Source organism: Electrona antarctica (genome assembly GCF_951216825.1).
Source record: "Electrona antarctica genome assembly, chromosome: 7".
NCBI lineage: Eukaryota > Metazoa > Chordata > Actinopteri > Myctophiformes > Myctophidae > Electrona > Electrona antarctica.
In genome coordinates, this window is record NC_136812.1 from 33,056,441 (window position 1) to 33,082,993 (window position 26,553).

The 26,553-nt window shown below is 43.4% G+C and overlaps 1 protein-coding gene across 2 annotated transcripts in view; it reads left to right on the forward strand.

The window, feature by feature from the left end:
• The window catches only part of tgfbr3 (transforming growth factor, beta receptor III), an 82,744-nt gene that overhangs the window by 27,995 nt on the left and 28,196 nt on the right, over positions 1-26,553 (forward strand). For both annotated transcript variants that reach the window (XR_013790457.1, XM_079506448.1), the window contains exon 4: positions 16,964-17,101. Coding sequence is in view for 1 of the 2 variants with exons in the window: in XM_079506448.1 (XP_079362574.1) it covers positions 16,964-17,101 (138 nt within the window). In the remaining variant the exon portion in view is untranslated. The remainder of the gene's footprint in view (positions 1-16,963; positions 17,102-26,553) is intronic.

The following is a 26,553-nucleotide window of genomic DNA, read 5'->3' on the forward strand; positions in this document are numbered from 1 at the left end:
CAAGTTAGGTATGCCCATATGATGACCACAGAAATGGCATAATAGTCAAGAACCACATTTTAGTCTTTTGGACAAAGTCAAATGAGAGTGAGGTTAGAGCCAGGAAGCCTCTACAGTTACGTTAATAAAACTCCCCTGTATAACAGAGTTTCAGTTGCTGAAGTTCAGTTATTATGCAGGTGGCTAAGCCACATATCCAGTCGAGCCACTCAATATATTCAGCCCCAATTGAAATCTGTCACGTCTTCCCACTACCCTCTTTTGCCCTCATAGCAATCAGTGGCCCTGACGGCTGCCATCCCTTCCCCTTCCCCCTCTCGCAGAGAGGAAGCTAAAGAAAGGCTCGCTGGCCAAAGCAGGGGAGCAAAAGAGTGTAAACATCCGTGGGAGATCAGATTGTTATTTGAGGCTCTGCAACATGCAGTCAAATAAATCTGTTCTATCTGTGTGTGCACCGTAAACAGGCTTGGTTTACCTCGCACAGCACTTGACTTTCTAAAAGGCCAAAAAATAAGCCTGGAATTGATCAGCCAAGTTACAATGGAGGAATCCAAGTAGTACTTTTATTTGTTTAGAACAAAACTCTTTAGTGCAGTTGCACGTCCCTCCCTTGCTAGTGTTGCTAATGTTGATGTTAGATGTCAGAGCTCTTGTCCTGCTGGTTTAAGGTGCTCTGTGGCGATATCGAATGGCAAGGCTCCCCACTGTTTGCACTAGTTCAAATATGAGTCACTAGGCCCGCAGCCTGGCTCAATGTGCTACGTCTGGATTTTCAGAGGGTCCTAAATTTCCAACCCCTCTTAGTCATGGGTGTGTTAAATGCGTGTATAGACTTGCCAATGCAATTCTGCTGCTGATGTAGGCTTAAACATGGCCAAGGCCAAATGAACAGAAACCCCATCTGTGAGTGTGACATTCAGTGTGCTGCATCAGCACTCTGTCACACACCAGTAAATAACTCTGGTGAGTGTAGCTCTGTGTCAGGTCAATGATCTAGTTGCTACATGTTAGAAGAATACAGGAATTATGTGTCTAGATCAGTCTGGCCACTATACAACATTATTTTACTTTATTGACAACATGACATGGGTAAATATGCAGCCGATATGTCCTGATTTGTAACCACTTTCAGCCTAATTTTGGCATGTCATTGTTGTAATTATAAAGTTTTAAAAATTGTAATAAACTTCAATACATTTTTTTTATTTTGTGTTTTTTTAATACATGATATCTATCTATAAATCCACCATGTCTTTGTACGTCTGTACGTGTGTATGACTGTAAACCACATAACTCGAGAACCGTTCGCCCCACTGACACACGCGTTCCACACCCCCACAGTGAGTACAATGCCCGGTGTCGAGTCGGTCGGACCCACGGTTGTCCAGAACCACCACAAAATGCCTCTGCCCAGGCTCTCTGCCCAGCCTCTGCCCAGGCATATATGGGCCTAGGGTCCATATATGGAGCTGGCCTGTTCTGACATCACAACACTCCATATTTGGGCATGCCCTAAAACAGAAGTCCATATACAGAAATCTCCATATATGGGCATAAAAGGGACACAGACAACGGGTAGCCTATTGCATAGCCGGGTGGGGCATGGATCTCCAACTTCCATTGTTACCGACTCTGTTAGCCGGGCACTGGTCTAGTTAGTCAAAAGATCAGTTATCAATGGTCGATGACTTTCCATAATCGGGATCGGCATCAGACAAAAAAATCTGGCATTGATCAGGCTCTAGTTAGAAGAGTACAGGAATTATATATGATCCTCTTCTGATTTGACTGAAATCGATTACTGTCAATGAGTCAAAAGAACTCCACCACCAGCACAGCGTGAATTGCTGCCGATGTGAATGAAGTTATACGCTCATTTGTCTCTCTGAATTGGCGCTGATGTTGTTGGAATCAATCTTTGGCAGTTTGATCGATAGATTCCTGTCCAATTATTTTATTTGGAGCCCCTATACAAATCTGCCAACGAGTTGCCCTATGCGAAGAATAAGATGTTCAGACTCGGAGAAACACATCAAAACAGTTGTTTCACTGAAAAGAAATTCACTACGGTTACTTTGGCCTAGAGGTGCCATGCCTGTCACCACTCTGAATTCAAAACATCTGTTCCTCTCAAAGCAGTGCTCTGCTTGCTCTGTGGTGCTGCCAAGTGGAATGCTCTCGCTGCGTTTCATCACAGAGTGGTTACGGATATCGTCGCTGTTGGGTGGAAACCTTGTATGTCCAAAACCATTCCGTTCCACTAGGAGATGGACAGACTAACCTGTGTCCCAATGGAAACAAGTTCTACTTCTAATTGGTTGAATATTTATAAAACCCACTTCAAACCTGGTGTCCCTATTTTGGGCATGTTTATAGGTGAAATTGATTTAACCGATAATGAAAATCTTCAAAAAGGTTATTCAGAATCTTTCAAAAATAATGGAAATACCTGATATACTAGTCCACAATGTGTTGTGATGTGATGTCCTATGTGAGCTTGTAGATCGGCTATTTTCGGTAGTGTACATTTGTGCGACACTGTCATATGACAAAGAATAAAATAATAATAAACAAATATGTATTTATTAAAACAAATCATAAAAACTAAATACAGAGATACAAGGTTTCTGCTTGACTGCAGCAATATACTTATGCCAAGGTGAATTATGATTTTCCGTAAGATATTTCCACCAAAGCCAACCTGAGCTTGAGTTTTGTCTACAACTGACGACAGATAACATTGTGCTCCTCGCCGCATACCAAAGCCTCAGGTATTTTGTCCACTTTGATATCTCTGACATAGTAATTATGTGGGTTACTTTTTTAGATTTGCGTGGAGGTTTGTTAACGCAGATCAAAAGGTGAAGAGGATCTTTGTCTTAAGCACAGCAAGCTTCTATCCTGTTTGGAAACCGAAACGAAATAATAACAGAGACTGAGTGAAGTAGTAATCTCACCTTGTTGGAGGTGGCGTCTAGTAGTGTATGAAACATGAGCCATGGGCTGCATGTGTTCACATTTTTGGAATGATTTTCTCTCTTGAGACCTTAATTCCTCTGTTTGTAATGACAGACCAAATGATGTTTCAAAAATACTAGTCATCTATTTCTGCCTGGGAGGTAAAACAAACAGACCTGACTGGGGTTAGTGTCATCTCCCATGACATTTAATATAGTTATGGATGTTTGGGTTATGAATTTAAATATAGTTTCTTGTTTTTGTTAGACATTTAGGCCAAGCTTCATATTTTTGTTCTGCGTCTTGCCTTCTTACAGACTGAATCAATAGATTTGTTATAGTTATATCCCAATGTGTAGGGAGGGAGACATTCCTATGAATTCCTATGAATAATAATTTAAATATGAATGTGAAAATAACACTGTTCAAATAAGACATTCTTGAGCTGCAAAAAGCAAACTACGTAGTAAGCGTTGTCATGGCAGTTCTAACATTAAAAACACACCTAATTCACACACCTGTTGGTTCACTCAATATGAAAAGCACATTAGGGTGGCGAGAAACAGTGGGTGTGATGGTAAAACAGGCTAGGTCTCTAGGTCTCTTCGTCATTTTTCTAACAACTTTTCATGAGTTCATTTTACTTTGAGCTCTTATGTCACATTATTCCCAGAGGGCTTGGGTTTGGTCTGTTTCCAAGATGCACTCTCTTTTCTTAACAGAGACACAACGATTTCACAGTGTTACGTCTATGTACACAACACACGGAAACATTCAGCTGAAAGATGCTTGAAGGTCTGTGAAGCAGACATGTGTTCACCTGGTCTTGTGTGTTCCATCGCCTGTTTGGTCCAGTGGAGAGTTATTAGCAGTGGTGTAAAGTAACTAAGTACATTTCCTCAAGCACTGTAGGCCTACTTAAGTTGAGGTACTTTTACTTTACTTGAGTATTTCCCATTTTCAATACTTGTACTTCTACTCCACTACAGAGGCAAATATTGTACTTTTACTCTAGTACTGCAATTATTTTAAATCTTTATTACTATAGTTACTTTGTAGATTTTATTACAAAACGTACATTAACCACTCCAGCCCCCACTGTATTTAAACTAGCTGAAAATAGCGGCTCTACTAAGCTTTCAACATGTCACATCACAACGTGTTGTGAGCATGTAGATCTGCTATTTTCAAATTAGGTTTTTAATACATTTTATACTGTACATACCTTGTGAAATGGGACATTCTGCACAATGAGTACTTTTACTTTTGGTACTTTAAGTATATTTTGATTCCAATAGTTTTGTACTTTTACTCAAGTAAATTTTGATTACCCGGACTTTTACTTAATGCAGTATTGATACTTTTACTTAAGTAAAAACATACTTTTTCCACCACTGACTGGTTAGTAGGAGAAGACATTCATCTTGATGTCTGTTCTCCAGCTTTATGGCCTTGTCTGCAAGGCCACAGTCTCTGTTAGAGATTAGTTGGCCCTGAATCAAGGATCATCCTGTGACTGTGGGCTGGTGTTTATGATTAGATAAGATCGACATAACCACTTAGCCATATTTTCATATTGTCATATGATGGTATCGCGCGTCGTCGTATGATGGTATCGCGCGGCGAGCCGGTGACAATATCGATTTACAAGCCGATCAAACATCTGCAAAAGTAACCAAAATAGCGTCTCTACAAGCTATCGACATGTTGTGATGCGTTATGAGCTTGTAGATCTGCTATTTTCACTATTTTAGCTACTTTTGAACATTTTGGGAAATTCTTTGAAAATCTAAATCTATAATGAAATTCCAAAAATAGGGACGCCAGGTTGGAAGTTGTTAAAGGACATCAGGAACTCTGGTCCACTCTGGGTTCTGATTGCCAGTTCCACCTGAATGCATAGATACTTTTTGGACACAAACCTGAAACCTCCCTTTTCCCCTTCCGTTAGACTTGTCCTTGTCCTTTGACTGAAATGCACTATGTTGCCTGTATCACATGTCAGCTCCAGGTTCTCATGGACACAAGCTGCCTCTGATCTGCGATGACACAAGGTCATTAAATATTAAACAACCAACCGAGAACAGGAGGAGTCCTAGTATGTACCGGTAGCCATGGGGTACTCCGTTCAACGACGGTTTATTAATGAGTATTGTGTTCCAAATCAGCCTACATATATGATTAGTTGATAAGATCTCTTAACAATGCAAACTTGTTCTGTTCAAATCTGTAATCTCTTAGCCCTCAATAGCTATTGACATTTTCTCTCCAGTCTCCACTCTTATGCTATGGCCTGTAATTAGATTTGAAATAAGCATAACCAGTTTTTTTTGGGTAGCTAAAGATGTATTCTGTGGTACATTCATTGATCTTCAAATGTTAATCTCATGTAGGCTACTAGTTTGGTAACCCATTTGAAAACTATTTGGTTCATTGTGGAGTAACATTAAAACATATACAGTACAGTTCATTGTGAGGAGACATCAGTCATATAGTAGTCCTGGACTACGTGCTCAGGAAGGCCATCAGTGGATGAGAGCAGGATATTGGCCTCACTCTTACACCAAGGAGGTCAAGAAGACACCCTGCAGTAGTCCTGACAGACCTATAGACTATGCGGATGACATCAGCCTGCTCTCCAACCACATGGAGCAAGCACAGGAGCTCTTGAGCAGAGTGGAGTCTGAGGTTGGCCTTCGGCTGAATGCCAAGAAAACTGAGGTGATCACCTATAACATCCAAACGGAACATCCACCTCTCACAACAACAGGAGGCACTGCTCTGAAGGAAGTCAATGACTTCAAGTACTTGGGCTCATGGGTCAACTCAACAGAGCAAGATCTAAAAGTGAGGAAGGCACTTGCATGGAGGGCCCTGAATGGCATGGCCAGTGTATGGAACTCCAACCTCCCCCGACAAATCAAACTCAGCTTCTTCTACGCGACGGTAGAATCTGTTCTTCTATATGGCAGTGAATGCTGGACCCTGAAGCCAACTCTGCAGAAGGCTCTAGACGGGTGCTACACCAAAATGTTACGTGTAGTGCTCAACATCAGCAAGAGTACACATGTTACCAACGAGAATCTGTATGCCGGAATATTCAGGGTGAGCGACAAAATAGCAGCTAGGAGAATGAGACTCGCAGGACACTGCCAGAGGCACCAAGAGCTCCCAGCCAGCAAACTGGTGCTGTGGGAACCAACACATGGGCACCGGTCACGAGGACGTCCCATACTAACATATGTGGATGTACTCAAGAAAGATCCAGGAGTGCAAATCACCAACGAGCTGGCCGGATGTATGGAGAACCGGGATGACTGGAGGTGACGATGGAGGGCTCGTCTGAGGACAACCTAGAGAGAGAGTCATAACATCTTGAAGCTCATGTATCATTCTATCAGTCTATAGGCTTGACTTAAGCAAAAATAAACAAGAAATATGTCAACATTTCAGTAATTTCTACTTTCTTGTAGGCTAAACATAGGCTCTTTGGGGTGATTATATAATTTAAGTTAGGCTATCATTTGCTCCATGTAGCTTAGCATCTTATGTTAGTGTAACGTAACATAAGTTGCAGGGTTATCTAGGGCTGTGAAACTTTATGACAATATGGAATCTTTCTTACCACTGTGAAAAAGCTATTTAAGGTGATCGTTTTAGGCTAGCATTTGCTCCTTGTATAGCCTCACTAAGCAAATAGGTTATATGTTATTATATTTATTATCTTGCTTATGTAATTGCAATGAACCACAGCTACTACACAGATGCAGTGTGTGGTCACAGCATGCTAAAACTCACATTTTGATTTTAAAAGAAACATTTTATCTATTCTAGCATCTATTCAAAACACAAATTACTTTTGATACAAATTGTCTACCAAATTATTATTGACCAAAAATACGATTGGAAAGTCTTTCTTTTATGATTGGCAAGCACATAGTTTCTTTACATCCATGAATGTCACGCTTTGATAACTAATTTTTGACTTGGCTTACAATAAAATAAAATAATGTATATTATTTTGTAACAAGCAGCTTCATTGGAAGAAACATCACACAGCAACAAATGCTAATATAGTTTTTTATTTTATTTTATCTGTCACATAAATTGCAATGGGCTTATACAGTAAGGGGGTAATAGGGATGTTCTCTCACAGGCTGCCTCTGATCTGCAATGACAAGAAAGTTGCTCTGTCATTACATATTAAACAACCCGCAAGACACAGTAATTACAGCGTTGGCTGATTTCTCGATCTCAGGGATTCTCCAAACATTTTCTCCCTTACATGTATGGGTTTATATTCCTGGATGGAAACCATAACAGATCCATGTTTGGCTAGTAATTCCCTCAACAGTGAGGTTGAAAAGCAAGACTGCACTGTACAAAGTAACATAAATAAGTTATTCCTAATTTGTATTTGGACCACTTGAGATGCCATGCTTGGAGTCGACGAGACCAACTTTGGTCTCGTCGACTAAAACACTAAACACTTACAGTTTAACTCCGGACCCGTTTTTACACTCTCAGGGTTAACATAGCTGGTGTCAGGATGTCCAAAGCGGATGTACGTGCATCTTTAAGGGTTCCTCTTCCTGAGAATCTGTCTTCATTCTTCAAGTCTCCCAGCTCTGTGCATGCCAAATCAATGTTTCCTAAACGTTCTCTCATAATAAATCATAAAGTTAAAAATAAGTCCGCTTTGCTGTATTGTGACAAATCTGAGGACAACTTAATTAGCTAATTGGAAGGTTTAACCCATTTCAGTCAACAGTTCCAGAAGCATGCAAATTCATCTCACTCTCAGTAATCTGCCCTTTCCTCTGTTTTCTTTGGAATGTACTGTACTGTACCTCCCGATGCTTGTTTTCTAAGTCAGCAGAGAGGTTGATGGTCAGTCTGTGATTATGTCCATGTTTTTTGAGTCGTCCTCGACCATTCCCGGTAGAGGGGGGGTGCGAGTCTGGGCCACAGAACAGACTGTGTGTTTGGGATGTTTAAATAGTGGGCCGCATTACAAGAGAAGCCTGTGGCTTTGCCTTGGTTGGACTGAACTCAGACTACTGGCTGTTTTGATTAATTTATACTCGTAGTCGTACGATGGTGTTGCGTACGGTGGTGTTGGTGAAGATCAACAACGTGGTGCATCGGGACTCGTAGTGAGCTTGTATATTTTCAGTTTTCGACCTGTGACACCATCGTAAAACGTTAAATCTTTTGTTTGGGGGCGCTGTAGGAGAACACGCCGTTTGCTGTCCTCAACTGTGCAGCGGTGAATCTTCCCAAACAGATAGTGATGAGATGGGAGTGTTGGCTATAGGCGAAGGGGAATAAATCTACATGTGCACGTTGCACGCATGCAGACGTGAATTCACACAGCGACGATTCCAGGCTGTGTATAGGCAGGCATATGTGTGTGTGTGTGCGCACGCGCATGCACGCACGCACACACACACACACACACACACACACACACACGCACACACACACACACACACACGCTCACACACATCCTGCAGCTGCCTCTGCTCCACATCCCTTCCACATGCGTGTGTGAAAGTCTCAGTGAAATGCTCGCAGCTCCTCCACATCTCCAGCAAAGGAGTGAAAGAAATGAATCGTTTCCTGTCTGCTCCAGTGAACTCGCCACGTACAGTATGGGTCTCAACCAGAAGGCCTAAAGTGTTATCCTTTCAATAACAGAAAGAAATGCACAGCTGCGCGCGCTGCACAATACGCACCCTGGCACCGAGCCAACGTCCATGACTAAGTTGATTAATTAAGTGCAACAGAACACCTCGGTGGTGTGCAGACTGCCTTAATGGTCATAAGCTCACATTTACAGCTCTTGCTCTGGACTAATGATAGCAAATCATTTTTTATGATGATATATTTGCTCCCTACACATATGGTAAAAGTATGGTTGACCTTTAGTAAAGGTTGGAAACGTTAATGCGGGGGTAGTACTCTAGCACATGGTTCTCAACCTTTTTAGTTTCAAGGACCACCAGATTGATATGCATTACCCCTCAGATGCTTATTTGATAGGACTTTGTACACATGGAACCAAATGGACTCATAGGGTTCATATGGTTCCATTTGTACCCTATTGGAGTTGGCAGGAGATTTGCATGCTGGAAACACAGTGACACCTTCATATGTTTTTCCGGTTCAAATCTGCTGCTGAGCAAATCAAATTAAGCAATGGGAAACTGACCCGGAACAAGAAATGTTCAAAATTATGTCATTGCATTTAGCATGTATCATAAAGCTGTTTGCTGGTTGCTTGCTATATAATAGAATGGCTGTGATGAGTAAGAAGAATTTATTATTTTTACACGTCCCATGAATTCACGGAGATCTGTAACTTATTTTGATGAATGTTTTCTTTTTCTTTTTACCTTTATCTGTATAGTATGGTAGTCTGTTAATACAATACTGTATAACTAGCACATGCTGCAGTGGTTGAGTAACGGTCTCTTATTCACGCGACCTGAGTTTGGATCCCCTTCTCCTGCATAAAAGTTGTGAGCTGCAGCTGTATCAAAGCCAGGGCCCAGTCTCGACCGCCCAAATGGAAATACTATCTGTTTTCTTCACGGCTGAAGAATTTAGATTTTTACGTCCTACTCTGCTTTCTCACTCAACACCACCATCATATAGACAAAAACACTGACTGTGCTACTGTCCCTTTAGCCCATGTCGCAGTCCATAAAATACACACTTCAGACGCTTCTCAAGCAGACAGCATTGTTCACAAGTCGTCCCTCTCAACCAAACAGTGTTGAGTTCATCGGCTTGGCCATGATCAAAGTAACAGGACGCTTGTCCTCCTTCCCATGCATGTCTGAGTGTGAGTCCAGGAGACTCTGGAATGGGGCTGACAAAGCAGCCATTCTGCCCCAGCCAAGGCTTCAGATAGATAGCAGAGTTTGACTAGCTGGGGGCTTGTCTCTGCATTGGATATCCCATCCTCTGGTTAGTCATTTTTAATGCCGGTGGGAATATGCTTTATCCCTGCTTCTGGACAGACTGAATTAAATACATTTTAGGAAATGTTTGATATTTAAATTTGATAATATCATTTTAATTGAAATGTATTTACCCCTATTTTGGCAGGTCTAACTATAAACAGATCTCCCTAAATAGAAGATGCCAAATGCTATTTTCGATACTTGTTGTACAAAGAAGTATATAGGGCTTAAGACAATGTTCAACTCGGAGAGTAAACATTTTTACACTCTGTTATACATTTCTGAACTCTCAAAGTGAAATTTAACACTGGATTTTACTGTGTGTGTGTGTGTGCGTGCGTGCGTGTGTGCGTGCGTGCGTGTGTATGAGGAGGGTAATGCTGTTCTCTGATAAAGTCAGATTTATTTATTTGCAACTTGAACACTAATGAACATCTCGTTGCAGGTAAATTAATGGAGCGTACGCCTTTAAACCCCCCTATAGTGGACAAAAACTGAGATGCCCACACACGTGCACGTATACACACACAAACATACAAACACTCTTTTGTGTTTCTATCATGTTAACCACTTACGCCCTATACTTTGCTGATCTACAAACACACAACGTGTCGCGGTGCAACGTGTTATGAGCTTGTAGATCTGCTATTTTTGAAACAAACAACAAAACACGCCCCCTTGTGATCTTTGCCCCCCTTCAAGGGGGCCTAGACCTCAGATTGGGAAAGACTGGCGTAGACAACTCCGGGGGCTACAGTCAACATTATTTCAGAGACTATGCTCACTGCTCGTTTATCATCCCAGCTCTAAGCCCCCTGTGGGTTTTCATGGCAAAACACCTTTTTTTTCTCAACAGTTTGCAGTTTTGACCTTGAGGTGTGTTGGTGTTTCTTTGCCCGTTTATGCTCCTGCAAAACAATGACCTCATCTGAAGTGCACAGTTGTACTACCCTGTCCTGGAGGTACATGGGGTATCCAGTTTTTATCATTTTTCCATATGCTCCTTTCAAAGTGGCCTTCTGAAGTCACCACCGTCTTTGTGAATGGAAAGAGAAGGACATTAGGGTCATGTTTCCTATGCTGCTGCTGTCTATGGAACACAAATACGCACTTATTTTATATTACAGGCAGAATTGCCTGTAATACAAGGCCATGGGGTTACCAAAATCAGTAGGGTTCAATCGGCCAATTCGATTCACCAAAATCTGTAGGGGTCATACTCTGGGGAGCATGCATTGCATGTGCTCAACAGTACAATCTGCCCATTACATTGTGAGATATATTGTGTGCAACAGGACATTTTGGCCTCCTATCCTTAGGTCGCTGTTTCATTTCTGTGTCGAAGAACCATGTTTGAGTAACTAGCATACTATGTTGCTAGTTACTTAAGTCTACAGACCAAAAGCAAACCAAACTCAACCCACCTCTCAACTAGGCAGGAGGAGATTTACAACAGTACTGAACATATAAGGAACAGGGAGGTATAAGTAAGGAAAAGTACATTTTGTATATTTTTGTAGTTTGGGACGGTGGGACCACAGTTGTGCACTGACAGATGGACTGACATTGCTCCCCTTAGAGACCCACCACTAGCAGGGCTAGAATAACAAGCGTTGTTTTGTAACAGTGGCGATACTGGTGGGCTGATCTCTGTGCGCTCATCAGGGCTTACGATTGGGGCGATAGGGCTGAAAATAAACAAAAGGCTCCTGGTAATATCTCCAATAGGCCATCTCTCTCTCTCTAATCAGTTTACCAAAGGCAAACATCAAACGTGGGCCCTTGGCGCTGAATCAGTGTGAGGCTGAGCAGATGATTGTTTTATCAGCTGGAATTCTTAGATAGCCGTTCCTGTGAGAGTGAGTGGACTGTACAGCTCACCGGGCACAAACAGCTGGTGAGAGCAGCACATACACCCCCCCCCCCCCCCCCCCACACACACACACACCCTGATACGAGTCACACATGGAACACAAAAGACAGGCTGTAACACTTTCAACCATTTCTATGCCCTTCCCTTACGTTGTCACCAAAATGTCAACCACTTGTTCAATGACACATGTCATTCAAGGTTACTTAGAGGCTTATTCATCATGTGGCATTGATGTGTGCCCCCCCCCCCCCCGTGCAGAACGTCATAGCTTTCCCCTAAAGAGTACTCATCATAACGCCGGCATGAAAACATATTTGCGATAACGCCAGGGAGATGTAAAGAGGACTCCAACCACTTAAGCCTATCGCCGTGGGATCTGTGACTGCTGCAGCCTCCCTGATGCTGCGCCGCCTCGCTGAGCCATTCTGCTCTATCGGAGCGAGATCGCTATCTCTCCCGAGGCCTCGTCTGCCTCTGACGTTCTTTCAGGCCGCTCTCGCCAGCGGGGCGGATTGCCAGGGTCGGCAGACTGATTACCATCGCAGTTTGGGGGGGGACGGGGGGCTCCAGGTAGCGGACCCATCTCATCCAGATCAGCAGGGTTGATGCAGATAAAGAGCAGTCAACAGGTTCTATGTCACCATGCTCTCCCCCCTGCTCTGGCTTCCTGTCTACCCCCACACCGAACCCTCCCTATGAGCACTGATCCAGAAACAACCAAGATTCAGACAGACGAGCACACACGCACAGAGCATGCACGCACGCGCACACACACACACACACACACACACACACACACACACACACACACACACACACACACACACACACACACACACACACACACACACACACACACACGCGCGCGTGCGCACACACGCACACACGCACGTTATCTATCTTATAAAACAGATAGTCTTGGAGTTCTGAGAGGTACGATTAGTCCAGGCATGTGCTTTTCTCCTCAGCCAGCTTTGACTTCTTTGCAGCTCTTGTTAGCTGTGCACTGTTACATTTGGAGTGTTAATACACTGAGACTGTAAATATGGACCCGCAAGTTGAATTAACAATCAGGAATTTGCAGTATACTGTTACATGTTATGGAAAAGGTTGTTCTTTTTTTCTAATCTCTGTTGATTAGTGTTATGTTTTGCTGGGAGAGAGAATGTATTTCTAGATTAGTCCCTCTTTGTGACTAATTAAAGGATGTTTTGCATTTTCTCTGAGCCACCAAGGACAGTCAGGCACTTAATCAGTTCTGTCAATAAAGGAAACTCCCTTTTCCTGCAAAACTAGCAAGTCCCTCAAGCCTGATTTGTAGTGTACTTTTTAGTACGATGGTGTCTCTTGCTGAACATAGCAGATATACAAGCTCGCGGTATGTCGCGATGCGCCTTGTTGTGAGCTTGTACGTCAGATTTTTGGCATGTGACACTCACTGTGTAAGGCAAGCTCAGACTGCCAAGAGGAAAATGATTGACCAGTAGTTATTGCTGGATGCAGTATTGGACCAGGCGCTATGCGGTTATGAAGGTATCACTTTACAGTGCTGACGGCCGGGCTGTGTTTGTGAAGCCCACTTGAAGCCATATGTAATTTATCATGGCCCCAAAAGGTCATGAAATTGCATTCAGATGCTTGACACGGGCCAAATGCTTTGGGATCATCCAGTGTAATTGCTGTCTGCCAGCCAAACACTATCTATGTTCAAATCTGGGCATGGGAATCGAATGGAAAAGAAAAGGCTTACAAGGCATCCATGTGGTATTCATTTGTTGTTTGCATGTATACGTTGAAGGTCTACTTTATTATACATCTCTTCCATTGTTTACGTGGGCTCTTCCCATAAGTAACACTATGCTTTCAGAGAGGCCTACTCCAGCTGTCGTCCCCTGTGTGGGTTTTTATTTCCGTAACATGATAGGTGGCGGCGCAAACAAGCCTCCACAACTCCTCCATCCCTGGTCACTGGCAAATGTGGCCCGTAACTGTAATGGACACCCCCCACTCATGCTTAAATCGCTGTACCAGCCTCCGGATAATCAATCAAGCTTGGCTTCCCCTCTCTGCAGGACCCCCTGAAGGTGGCTGCACTAGGGGCCGCTCAACGCCACCTGATCCGTGTGAAACGAGACGTTTTTGATCCTGCGGCGTTACGGTTTTTGTTTAAACACCCCAGGCCGTGTGGCATGTTCTGTTACCATAGACACCACTCCTCCGCCCTGCTGCAGTGTCACCATGGCAACCCCCCCCCTCCCCCCCCCCCCCCCCCCCCCAAACTCACGGTGGCATCTCAGCCTGTGGGCACAGATGCATGAGCGGTTACTCGCCTGCCTGGGAGTGTGCGCACACGCGTGGGCGTGTGCGCACGTGCGAAACCGGCAGTGACAAACTCGGCCCATAGATCGGTTATCTTGTCATTTACTTACTGAAGCATTATTGATCTAATGTGCGTTTCTTCGCTTTCTGGCGTATAAGTGTGTTTACGCCAGAGTTTTCAGGTGACTCATGTCTGTTGGAATAGTTTCTGTCTGGTTCTAAAATTCCGTTACTTTTACAACTCTCTTGCTTTCTCTCTCTCTCTCCATCTGTTACTGCCTCCCTCTACGTCTTGACAAAGCCAAGGGCCTCAAAGCCAGGCCACCATTACCAGGTACGCTATGATTATATCTTGGTTGTTGTTATCCTCAGAGGACCGACGCACACGCTTTTTCCAGTGTCTGGACCGCTGGGGGAGGCAACCGTGAAGAACAAAACAAAAGAAAGAAAATAAAACAGATTTGGGAAAGAGAGGGAGGCCAGAGTAGAGGAGGTGAAGTAGAGAGCGGGAGGGATGTGGAGGAAAAAGACAGACAGGGTGACAAAAGAGAGAGAGAGCAGTGAGACTGGTTGATCTGTCTGATTTGTATGGAGGAGCCAGCCAGTTTGCCTCATAGATAAGTGTTCAGTAATTTCTTCCATTTGCTTCTCTCCCAGGCCAATTTTTTGGGAAAGGGTTTATACTGCAACACTTTTATGGACAGCATTGCTAGATATCCTCATTCAAGTTTGTTTTCTCTATGGGGCCTTAGATCTGTGGGAGACTTCAGTTATTAGGCTTTGACATTGTATATACTGTGTGAGTATCTGGGTTTATCTATGTTCCTCTCTGGTTCTCAGGTCCTCATTGAGAGTCGGAGAGACACGTCTTTGAATGCCAATAGCGTGTCACAGACAGTAGATAAATATGTCACTCTCTTGGGCAGAGCACAGCTCTCTGGTGGTACTAAAGAGTGTGGATTCAACAGTCTGGCGTTGGCATGGTGAATCATTATGTGTACAGAGAGAGAGAGAGAGAGATCTTGCTCTGCCGACATATAAAACACAAAGTTGTAGATGAAAGAAATATGCGAGGGTTGAAAGCAGAAAAATGTTCTCCCGGTAGTATTTAGTCTGGTTCAGTACCCATAACCAACCAGCTGTTACAGTAATAGTAAATAGTTTACATTTGTCCCCGTCTGAATACCTCTGTTTACAACCGTGGTTAATAGTGACTGATTTAGAACATATAGGAGATCTTTTACAGCAGTTTACTCAGGGAAACAGTGGATGGTTTCATTTTTAAGATAAGGATCACAATCTTGATAATGTCCAGGCGGGTCCAAATTTCCTCTGCAATTTTTTCATGGCTCTTACTTATTAAGTGATTTTAAAAAGCACGCATGATTGCAATTTTGCCACTGTAATTTGCTATCTCATATTTCATAATTGACATGTTTGTGATTTCAGATAATTTGATCATCAAATGTAAACCTGCATGATCGTGCAGTAGCGAAGGAAAAAAAAATCACACTCCCTGACTGATTGAGTTAGGGGCTGTTAAGGTCTTAATGTGACTATGACAGGGGCCCTTGTGTTTTGAGTTAGAGATTTACAAGAATGTACCACTTATACCCAGGAAAGGCCTAATATGATTAGCCTGGGAATACAGGCAGAGAGATCAGAAGGATGGAATGGTAACAAACCAGACCCACGTACCTTTCATTATCAGTATTCATCTAAACGTAGTCATGTTTTGGACTTTATGCTTACTTTTGGTGCCTGTAATGCCAGAAATCACCCCTAGGTAAACTTCTGAATAATGTGCAGTTGCAACTAATGTTTATATTCATAATTTATGTCTATCTTTATGTAAATAAATCATATTACTATTAGTAATTCAAATGCTACAAAATGCTCATAAAATACCTGAACTTGCTTCATATGGATGATATTTTTTAGATAGACAGAAGAAACATTACTCGATGATGGAGTGCTGGATCTCAACATAGCTTTAGATGTGTTTTTTCTTTCTCTAGCCATAAATTACCCAGATAGATTTGATCTACTATGTGGTATTGTAGGTCCAGACAGGGTCAACCTTGGAGAAAAGTAGAGAAACAACTGCAATGCAGTCCCAAAAGAGTGAGTTTGTTTTCCCCATGTCACTAATGGACTGTGAAAATCAATTTTAATGACAGTCAGTGCTGCATGCTGCGGGGTTTGTAACGGAGAGACCCCGGCCACTTCACTTTGTTCTTGGCTAACAAAGACCCCAGTGTGCTTGAGTTCAGATACTGCTGAAATGTCATATCAGAGCCATGCAAAGTTGCCTTTTAGGGAGAAACACAGCATGCTGTCTTTGTGAGTTTATCAGCAAAGTGAATGCATAAACAACCAAAAGCCTGATAAAGAACAACATTCTGTAACATGAGATTGCCTTAATTACAGTAACCGTGTGTGTATCCCCTAATGTTTTGAGAGTATTGAAAGAACACAAGCAAATTATAGCTTTGATATTCGTGCTATGAAGCAGAATGGGCGGGGGGGGGTTCATGTGGGCTCGATGGTTGTTAGTGTGACTCTCTGTGGTTTTAACGCTTCGATTTTGCTGATCCTGTTCAATCACATTAAGCCTGCATGGCATCACTATTTTGGGCATGTCATTACAGGTGAAAACGAAATAAAAATTCTAATCATTAAACAAAATTCAGTGCTTTGTGAGCTTGTAGATCAGCTATCTCTGCAATTCTTTTGTACAACGTACTGGATTGAAGTGATTAACGGTCATATTCCTGCCACCAGGTGCAGTATACTGTACGTGTGCTTATTGTTTATGTGTACTGTATGTTCTCCTTGATAGGTGGAGCTCCATCTGAAGCCCATCCAGTCACTGCTGCTCCACCAGAAACCGCTGGTCTTCGTGCTCAACTCCCCACAGCCGCTGATCTGGGAGATCAAGACGGAGAAGCTTGCCCTGGGCATCAAACACACCTTTCATGTGAGTCCCCTGTGTCCCTAAAACCCTCCAAATCTTTCGCTCTCACAGCGGATTTACTTCTTCCACAGTCCAAACCATATCTTCATTTAAGTGGCCCACTTCTCCAAGGAAGGTATTTTATGGGGCTGTTAATTTGCGGAGGAAGCCTTTCCACGCTCCAAAAGAGTTTGATCAGGACCGCATGCGCCCGGTCTGTACACAACAACCACAGTTGCCCATGTGCATTGTGGCGAGACGTTAATGTCTTTATTCTAGTGCTTAATGTGCATCTGTGGTTTCGCTGGGGATGCGGACTTTTTAATACCCAGCAGATGTAAGCTTTCTCCTTCCTTTAGCTGTAAACTATAAATGGTAAACAACCACGTCACTCTATCATGACTGTCGAACCAGATTTAATCATTGTTGCAACTAAGACGTTTAGGTAATTTCTTAAAAAATATATGCCCTGTGATTAGATTTTTAATGAGTTAAAAAAAGAGATTTGCTTCCAATTAGGAAAAGATTCAAATTGGGATTAGGGTTAGGATTAAGCATTTAGGGGCTAGGTTTAGGGGCCAGGGTTGGAGTTAAGCTTGATTTATTAGTTGCACAGCAGTGCAACACACCGACATGATCTACAAGCTCACAGTGCATCACAGTGTGAAGCGTGTTGAGCTTGTAGTTCGGCTATTTTCGTGTGTGTGTGTGTGTGTGTGTGTGTGTGTGTGTGTGTGTGTGTGTGTGTGTGTGTGTGTGTGTGTGTGTGTGTGTGTGTGTGTGTGTGTGTGTGTGTGTGTGTGTGTGTGTGTGTGTGTGTGTGTGTGTGTGTGTGTGTGTGTGTGTGTGTGTGTGTGTGTGTGTGTGTGTGTGTGTGTGTGCGTGGCACTGCCTGCGGAATGTATATATCCAAATAGATCAAGTGTGGTAATGAGATCAGCTTTGTTGGCACCGCTCTCCTTAACAACGTTATTGTTTTGCAGCGCCTATGTTATACGGTGCTGGGCCGTTTCCCGCCCGCCTCCCTGCATCTTCTAAACAATCCTGTTGACAGCCGGGCAGCTGTGCAAATCTGCCAGGGCGTTTCCTCCTATCACGGAAAGGGGAAAAAAGTCACAGAAAGGGAGGGGAAGGAGGGGATTGAGGCGAGGTACATTAGCGTAGCATAATGATTCCCAACGCTTTTTATATGCATTAGGCCATGGGCTCCCATTTGATATGATTGTTACAGTATCTCTGGGGCCCCCAATTTACATAGTAAAATCCATAGTTTGAATGAACTCTGAAAGAGTTACAGACCTGTGAGGTTCTTATGGTTCCTACTGTACCTATCCATCTGTTGCTGGGCACCCCCTGGAACCCAATTAAGGACCCCTAGGGGTCCCCGGCCTCCAAAACAAGCTTGTGAGGTTACTACTAAAATTGAACCCCAGGTCTCATCTTACCTCTGCCCACTTTAGTAGCCTGGGATGGCTAAGAGTGGAGGAGAGAGTATCTCAGCTCTCATTGTGTCTGGTCTTCAAGATCCTAGATGCCTCTGTTCCTAAGTACCTGCTGGGCTACCTGCCCAGAGTGAGGGATGCTCACAGGTACTCAACCAGAGGAAGTCCATATGATCTAGTTCCCCCCAGTTTCAAGACACTCAAGGGAAAAAATGCTTTTTACTACGCAGCCACTACTCTGTGGAATGCACTCCCTCCAGCCCTGAAATCCCTAAATTCTATTGCAAGATTTAGGAAAGACCTGAAATCATGGCTCCATCTACACACTAACTGGTCATAGTTAGTTTCCGACCCTGGATAGCCCATCTCCCATGCTCTGGACTATTCTCTCAGGGTACCTCTTGTCCTATGTATATAGCTCCCAGCCTTATATATAAGGATTATTTATTATATGTTCCATGGTTGTTTTGTTTGTACAGTATGTTTGTGTATAGTTTCATGTTACAAAGTAGACCACAATGGAAACAAGCGAAGGCTTTTTTGTGTCTAAGTCCATTTGGCGTTTTTTAAAATGATGTAATTTTCTGTAATTGTCTTAAACTGCCAATAAAGTATTCTATCTATCTATCTATATTGAGAGAGAGAGTAAACAAAATAGAACCTCACTTCAAGGATCTGGTGAGGTTTCACTATTTCACCAGTACATTTCAGATTGGAGAACTATATGCACGTGACATCATAATACCCGGAAGTTATGCGGGAACGCCTACTGAGTAGCAAAAAACTACTTTCTGGCTTGACAGCTAGCCCATACATCCAAACAGAAAAGTCCTATCTGATTGCATTAAATTACGTAAAATTCACTTTGACACTCACTTTGGCACTCTATTTGCCAAAGTGAGTCACTTTATGTATGCGCATTCCCCTCTATTTTGTGTTTTGGTTGACGCTTTAAGGTTAGACTTCACGCTCTGACTCTAATCAGAACATAGTTTACTCATTGCCCGTATAAATACAGGTATATTTTTACACTTTAAGAGTTAAATGAACTCTCAGAATGTTACTGTGTAGCTTTCCCAGACTCTTGTTGTGACCATGGAGGCCGCTTTTGGTGAAGGCTTTTCTGGGAGTTGTGAGAGCCAGGCCCCCTGGAGAGCCAGCCGTATTTAGTAGGGCGACCGGGGGGCCTTGCTGTGAAACTTAATGAAAAATTGAGAGTGGACCACTTCAGTACTCTACGTCTAAGCCTGTGTATCCCACGAGAGAAACGCAGGAAAATGAGACACTAGGCCTCCGCCATGGCTTAACCTAAACCATGCTGGTATGAGAGACTTCTAACTCTAAACTTTTATCTTGCCTTGTATTCTCTCTGGACCTTCACGTATTAGAGGGGTTAGCAGGAGGAATCCATTTTAAAATGTATTGTTGACGCTGTGGCATTCAGCATGTGGGGGAGGTTTAAATTACTTCCATCAGTGTTTACTCCTCACATGCAAAACATCCTAGCATGAAAGCCAGTGAGACGCGGAGATGAACACATACCCCCAAATCTGTGCCTCTCGCACACAAGCTCATCCTGGGCCCATAAAGGTCCCTGCATGCACGCACATTACACATATTAAACTCACTGTACTACTGTATAAGAACCACAGGTTATTTGAAACACAATAAGGGCCTAATGTGGAAATCAGCCCTCTCTGTGGTTACACCGTTTGACATTTATTACAGGTGGGAGACGTTCATATCACTCGTAGTCTGCTGACCGTAGTCTGCTGACCTTGGTGTGTGTCTCTGAGGGCTGGTGTGAAATGTGACCGTCCTCATCATGGAGGAGCTATTCCTCTTTCATCAGCTTTGTGTTGAGCCTCATTACTGCACACCCAAAAACCCTGTTGTTGCCGGGCAGCTGTGCAAATGCGCCAGGGCGTATCCTTGCATCACCCAAAAAAAACTAAATAGAAAAGAGCTATCTTAGCATAATCAGAAGGTCAGCGAAAGGTTTACTATAGTTTGCTTCTTTCCATGGCTCTGGAAACTTTTTGTGAGAGGGTCACAGGGTTTGCAGGTTGACTGTAAGATTAATCCATATTCAGATATTTTTCTTAGAAGCACTTTGAGCTAAATACAGGACACTATGGTTGGTTGGTTATGTGTGTTGTGTACTGTGTAGGTCAACTCAAATATTAAGGTATTGATACATTTTTTGTGCATGGTACAGTAAAACCATTATTGAACTCTGTTGTAGGCCTATTACAAAGACAAGCCAAAGATTGTTTAACGGATAAAACAAATAAAATATTATTAATTCATAATAATAATTAATTATTAATTATAGACTATGCTGTCTTGTGAAGTTGTCACGACCAACCACATACACTTAAGTTTTGAGCAGCGAGAAACAATTATAGCAAAGTAGCAAACCCAACTTTCAGTTTGTCCCCATCCATCTCAGAGGATTGCTTCTGCAAGGCCTAAACGGCACAAAACACCCATTTTAATTGTGTTATTTCCTGAACTAAATGGAAATGTTCTCCTGTCAGGGGAAAGGACTATATTTCATGCAGACAAATGTGCATCTAGCCCGCTAGTGTTCTTTAAGCTGTAGCAGTGTTACAGTTAGCACAGCGGGCGTCTCTGAGGGGACCAGCAGGTTAGCGTCATAGTAAATGTCTCTCCTTGTCAGTGGTGGCAGACAGAACACAGCTGACACCCGTGAAGGCCTGTAGTCCCGGGCTGAACTGTTGCTGTGTGTCTAATGACGTTGGACATAGGATATGACATGGGACACTCTGCCACCTTTCCCAGAGCCGAGGAGGCGAGGGAACCTCACTTTGCTTCGGCCTCACAGGCTTGCGAAATAATGATGTACGTGTTCTAAAAAAAAAAGTGTTTGTGTTTCTGGTGATTCTGGGTATTTTCAGATTCTATGCAATGTGTTACATTACTCAGGAAGAACCATTCGTCTCCCACTGACTTCATCTGACACTGCTCTTTGCTTAACCCATTTTGACCTGGGAACGATTCTATAAATGTCTTCTAAATCCTGACAGTTTTCTGAAAAAGCTATGTTCCTATGTCAGTCGTTCTTCGATTTTTCAAAAATAGCAGACCTACAAGTTCATAGTGCGCCACTCGGTGGCGCGCTATGAGCTTGTAGATCTGCTATTTTTCAATGACTAAAGCATAACATAATGCCAACACCAAAAGGGGTTCCCGCCAAAAATGGGTTAAGCAGTGAGAGATAAAGCTAATCCACATAGCGGTCCCTCCTGGTGGGGGGGGAGTAAGTGTTTGGCTTCTGAGTGACAGGCCCTGAGCCCTTTCTGCTAACGTATAGAAACACATCCTATCCACTGCACAGTGCTGCAACCTACTGTATGTGTTCATTTAACTTTTCAAAAGTCAAATTAAAGTTAAAAGGCTGAAGGGTGAATCCCAGGAGCTGCCCCTCGTCTCAGGTTTTCTCCACGGGGTAAACCTCCTTAACCCATTGAGACCTGGAACGCATCCATGTCACGTTAGCGTTAGCGTTTTAAACATTATGTTATAATTTAGCTATTGAAAAATAGCAGATCTAAAGCTCATAGCGCGCCACCGAGTGGCGCGCTATGAACTTGTAGATCTGCTATTTTTGAAAAATCGTTAAAATGTGCCTTTTTCTTTCCGAAAATTGTCATGATTTAGAAAACTTTTAAAAAAAAATGTCGACGTCAGGCCTGAATGAGTTAACGTGCTGCCGCTGTACCAAAACACGCCTCCCGTTGGAATAGAAGATGGGCCTCTTCAATGTCAGCCTTCCTTCTGTCTGTCCTCACTCCACTTAAATGGGCTGCCTGTGACAACCAAAGTGTGACAGGCAGTCTCAAAAAACGACCAGCTCAGAGCCCAAGAACACTTAAGCAGTAACATATGAGAGGACCACGTGCTGGAATGTCAGCGATTAAGCGACGGCACCGAGTCCCACGGGCTTGGGCCCAGTGCAGGTAGAGCAGAGACAAAATATTGAGTGTCTGAGTGTCTGAGTGTAGGAATGGTTTGTAGGTTCTAATGCTCCAGAACAGAACCCCAATGCACCACAGCCAGACCTCCCTCGCTTTGGCTATTTCCTGGGGCTAATTGTAGCCTTCATTGGACCTGCCAGTCCTTGTTTCCGGGTCACAACAGGGCTCCGTAGACACAGATGGATCGTGGGGCCGCCTGGAAAAGCTTCAGAGTGCTGTGTTGCTGTTGGCCACCGGACCCTCTTGCCTTTTAAAATGCCAGAATCTCGTTGTAAAACATACTTGTAAAACATACTGTCGCGCTGCCTGTCAATCAAATCAGGCATGAAACAACACTGGACCTGAAATGACGAGGATGGACAATGGAAATGGAAATTACCCAATTTTTATATTTCTCCAAAGCACAGTTAAAATCCATGTTTCTTGAGTATGTGGGCTTTACGCTGAAACATATTTATTGTGTGTGATCTTCCACACATCTAACATATTTGTTTAGAGAGATTGATCTGGAACACATTATGTATGACTTTTGATGAAGTAACATTGCAGAGATTCGCTTCCATCTGTTTTCCTTTTCCTTTTATTAGTTAAAGATTTGTGGTGTAAGGCCCCCCTCTGCTCCCGCTTATTCACACACACATCCAGCACACACGCACGCACGCACGCACGCACGCACGCACGCACGCACGCACGCACGCACGCACGCACGCACGCACGCACGCACGCACGCACGCACACACACACACACACACACACACACACACACACACACACACACACACACACACACACTGCATACAGCGACCACCTCGCTCTCGCTGTGATTGTTAATTGAAACCATGGGTAGTCGGTATTGGTTTTTAGAGCGGGCGAAGGAACGCATCAGAGTGGCACCGAGACAGATGGGATTGTTTTCTACACACCAGATCCTGCCAGTTCACAGGAACACACACACGTCTGCAGCCAGCAGCCGCCTGATTACCTCTCAGCCATAGCGGGGCAAGGGGATCAAATCAGCCACAAAAGCATTTATCACGTTCATATCACCAGAGATGTATTGCGTGCTCATTTTTCTTATCTAGGAGGCCCTCTCTCTCTCTGCGCTCTGTTTGTAACACCTCCTCATTTCCAAACAGCCGTGGTGATTTCCCAGGCCCCGAGTGTTGCTAGTTAGTGAGAAGACTTTGGAGGATTGCAGCTTTGTGATAATTGATAGAAGACATTTGGCACGCTATCTTTTCAGCACTGCTCGTATTGCACATATGGCTGAAAGACCAGGAAATGAGCTTTTTTTTAATGCTTTGGACCACGTCAATGATGCCATGTGTACAGTAAACTTTCAAAACTGTACGGACATCTCTATAACAGAGATGACGAACAGCATCTGCAGACAAATACTACGCTTTTTGTTCAAGAGTGAATGAGTGAATTCATCAGTGGATGACATTTTTTAACATGCTTTCCTGGGAATACTGGTATAATGACTTTTGAATTTTGAATCCTAATGGCATGTTGCTTTTGCTAAGTGGGGGTCTGAGCTCCCTCCTTTAAATGGAAAAATGTTATGCTAAAGCTAGCTAACAATTTGAATGTATTTCCAGTTCCTTTCATTTGTTAATGTGATTCAAAACCTTTCCAAACCAGATTAACAGCTCCGATGTTCAAAATCCCGCAATCTGCATTGGAGATACTCAGACTTGTTATTTGACAGGTGACTTGATGAACCACAAAGCTGGGGAGGTGTTATGTTCTGCATTGTGTTGATGTTAATGTTTTGCTTGGCGGAACGCCATTCATCTCACCTCCATATGGACCTCGGTCCACATAGACAGGAAGCCTTAGATCCAAGCGCTGGAGGGGCAAGAGAGCATTATTATGAAACCAACCCCGGGATAATCTGTCTGTCTAGAGTTGCCTGATACCAGGACACCGATAAACAACACTTGATTTACGGAACTGGACAGATAGGGCCCTTCAGAATGTCCAACTTGGTGTCAGATTTCTGACTGCTACAGTTGGACACAATACAAAATGGAGACTTTGATTGATTCTAGTCTGTTATGCCTTTGAACCGCTCTTGATAAGGCTTCATTTAACAACTTCAACTCTAGCTGAATACTTAATTGACCGGGGTCCCCCAGGGGTCCATACTTGGCCCCCTCCTTTTTCCATGTGCACCTTAATGTCTTCATCGGAAATAACGAATCTACAAGGTCCAGGTGCCTCACATTGTGAGCTTGTAGATCTGAGTATGTTTTCATCAAACTTTCTCCTATTATGAAATGCCCAGAATAGGGATGAAAGGGTGTAAATGGTTAAACTCCACTACTAGAAGATCAGTAAAGACCCATTTACCAGCTTTTTGGCTAATACTTGCTTTGAAATGCCATTACTCACAAGCAAAGCTCTACAAAGTCTTTATTGGCAGCTTATGTTTTCCTGCAAAATTCTGAAACTATTGGCTATTTATCACTGCTGATAGCTATTACTGAAAGACTATGACATAAACAAATTGTTTATTTGAGAATTTCACATCCCTTCCCTCTATCAACAATGTGCAGAGAGAGAGAGGGAGAGAGAGAGAGGGAGAGAGAGAGAGCGTGTGTGAGTGTGTGCGTGTGCGCACGCGCATGTGTGTGTGTGTGTGTAGAAGCCCAGAGTGGGTCCCTTGCCTCCCCATTTTAAATTCCTGAGGTTTCCAGAGCTCTGGAAGGCCTGGAGCTAATTTGGCTTTCAGGCTTTCCCCCTCTAATTCCTTGAGACTAATTACAGTCGTATTCCCGCAATTAAATTGATAAACTCTGCTGAACTTGGCAAGGTTAGTGAAGAAACCCCGGCCCCTTTCCCTGGGCTGCTCCGGGTCTCCACCGCACTGCCCACCCTCGCCACGGCAAGGAGCGGCATCACGCGTGCCACCTATCTTAACAACGCTCCTCTCTATTCTTTTCATGCAGTAATACATCCATAATGCTCTCCCCTCCTCGCCATATAGTAATCCTCGCTAAAAATAAAAGATGATCTGGACCTTCTTCGATAGAGCGGGCCTCTCTGCAGGCCTCACAATTTATTGCCTCTGGTGACAATGCCAGGAACGCCGCCGGCGCACACAGCATCCAGAGGCCAGACAGATGTTGTACACACAGAGCAGGCAGCGATCTGAAAAGAATCTAAACACCCCATAGGGACCCACTTTTATTATCGCACCATCACAACTTGGGGACAGCTTCTTGGCAAAGGTGTCATCGCTGAATGAATAAGACCATTTGGGGGCTGCAGCTCTTCTATCCATAGGGTGCAACCCTCCCTGCCAGTTTGAACATTAGGATTTTAATGTTTTAACCCATTTTGGGCGGGAACCCCTTTTGGTGTTTTAAACATTATGTTATAATTTAGCTATTGAAAAATAGCAGATCTACAAGCTCATAGCGCGCCACCGAGTGGCGCGCTATGAGCTTGTAGATCTGCTATTTTTCAAAAATCGTTAAAATGTGCCTCAAATCTTTCCGAAAATTGTCATGATTTAGAAAAAAAAAAAATTAAATTTCGACGTCAGGCCTAAATGGGTTAATTGGGCCTGCCAGCCGCCATCGCGGCCGTACCGTCACGCATCGTACGGAGAGGATACCTTGGGAATGAACAAAACAAACACACGGCAGCATAATGAGGTGGACTGTCTAGACCGCGGACGTGGACTCATTTAGTCGTACGGCGGGTTTAGCAGCACATGTGAATGTTTATCTCTCTGAAATGAAGCATATGGGTTAAGCTCCATTAAGAGCCAAAGGGGTGGTCCCCGCTCTGTCGCCCTATACGCCCCAGCCAAAAAACAAATCATCACTTCATTCATTGCCCTTTACACATTTTAACCACTTTCAACCTGGCATCCCTATATTGTGCATGTTATTACAGGAGAGAATGTTAAGAAAATATCCCAAGATGTCCAAAATTCTCAAAGATAATTGACAATGTGCAGCCTCACAATGTGTCGCATCACGTTGCATTGTGAGCTTGTTAATTGGACATTTTTTTCACT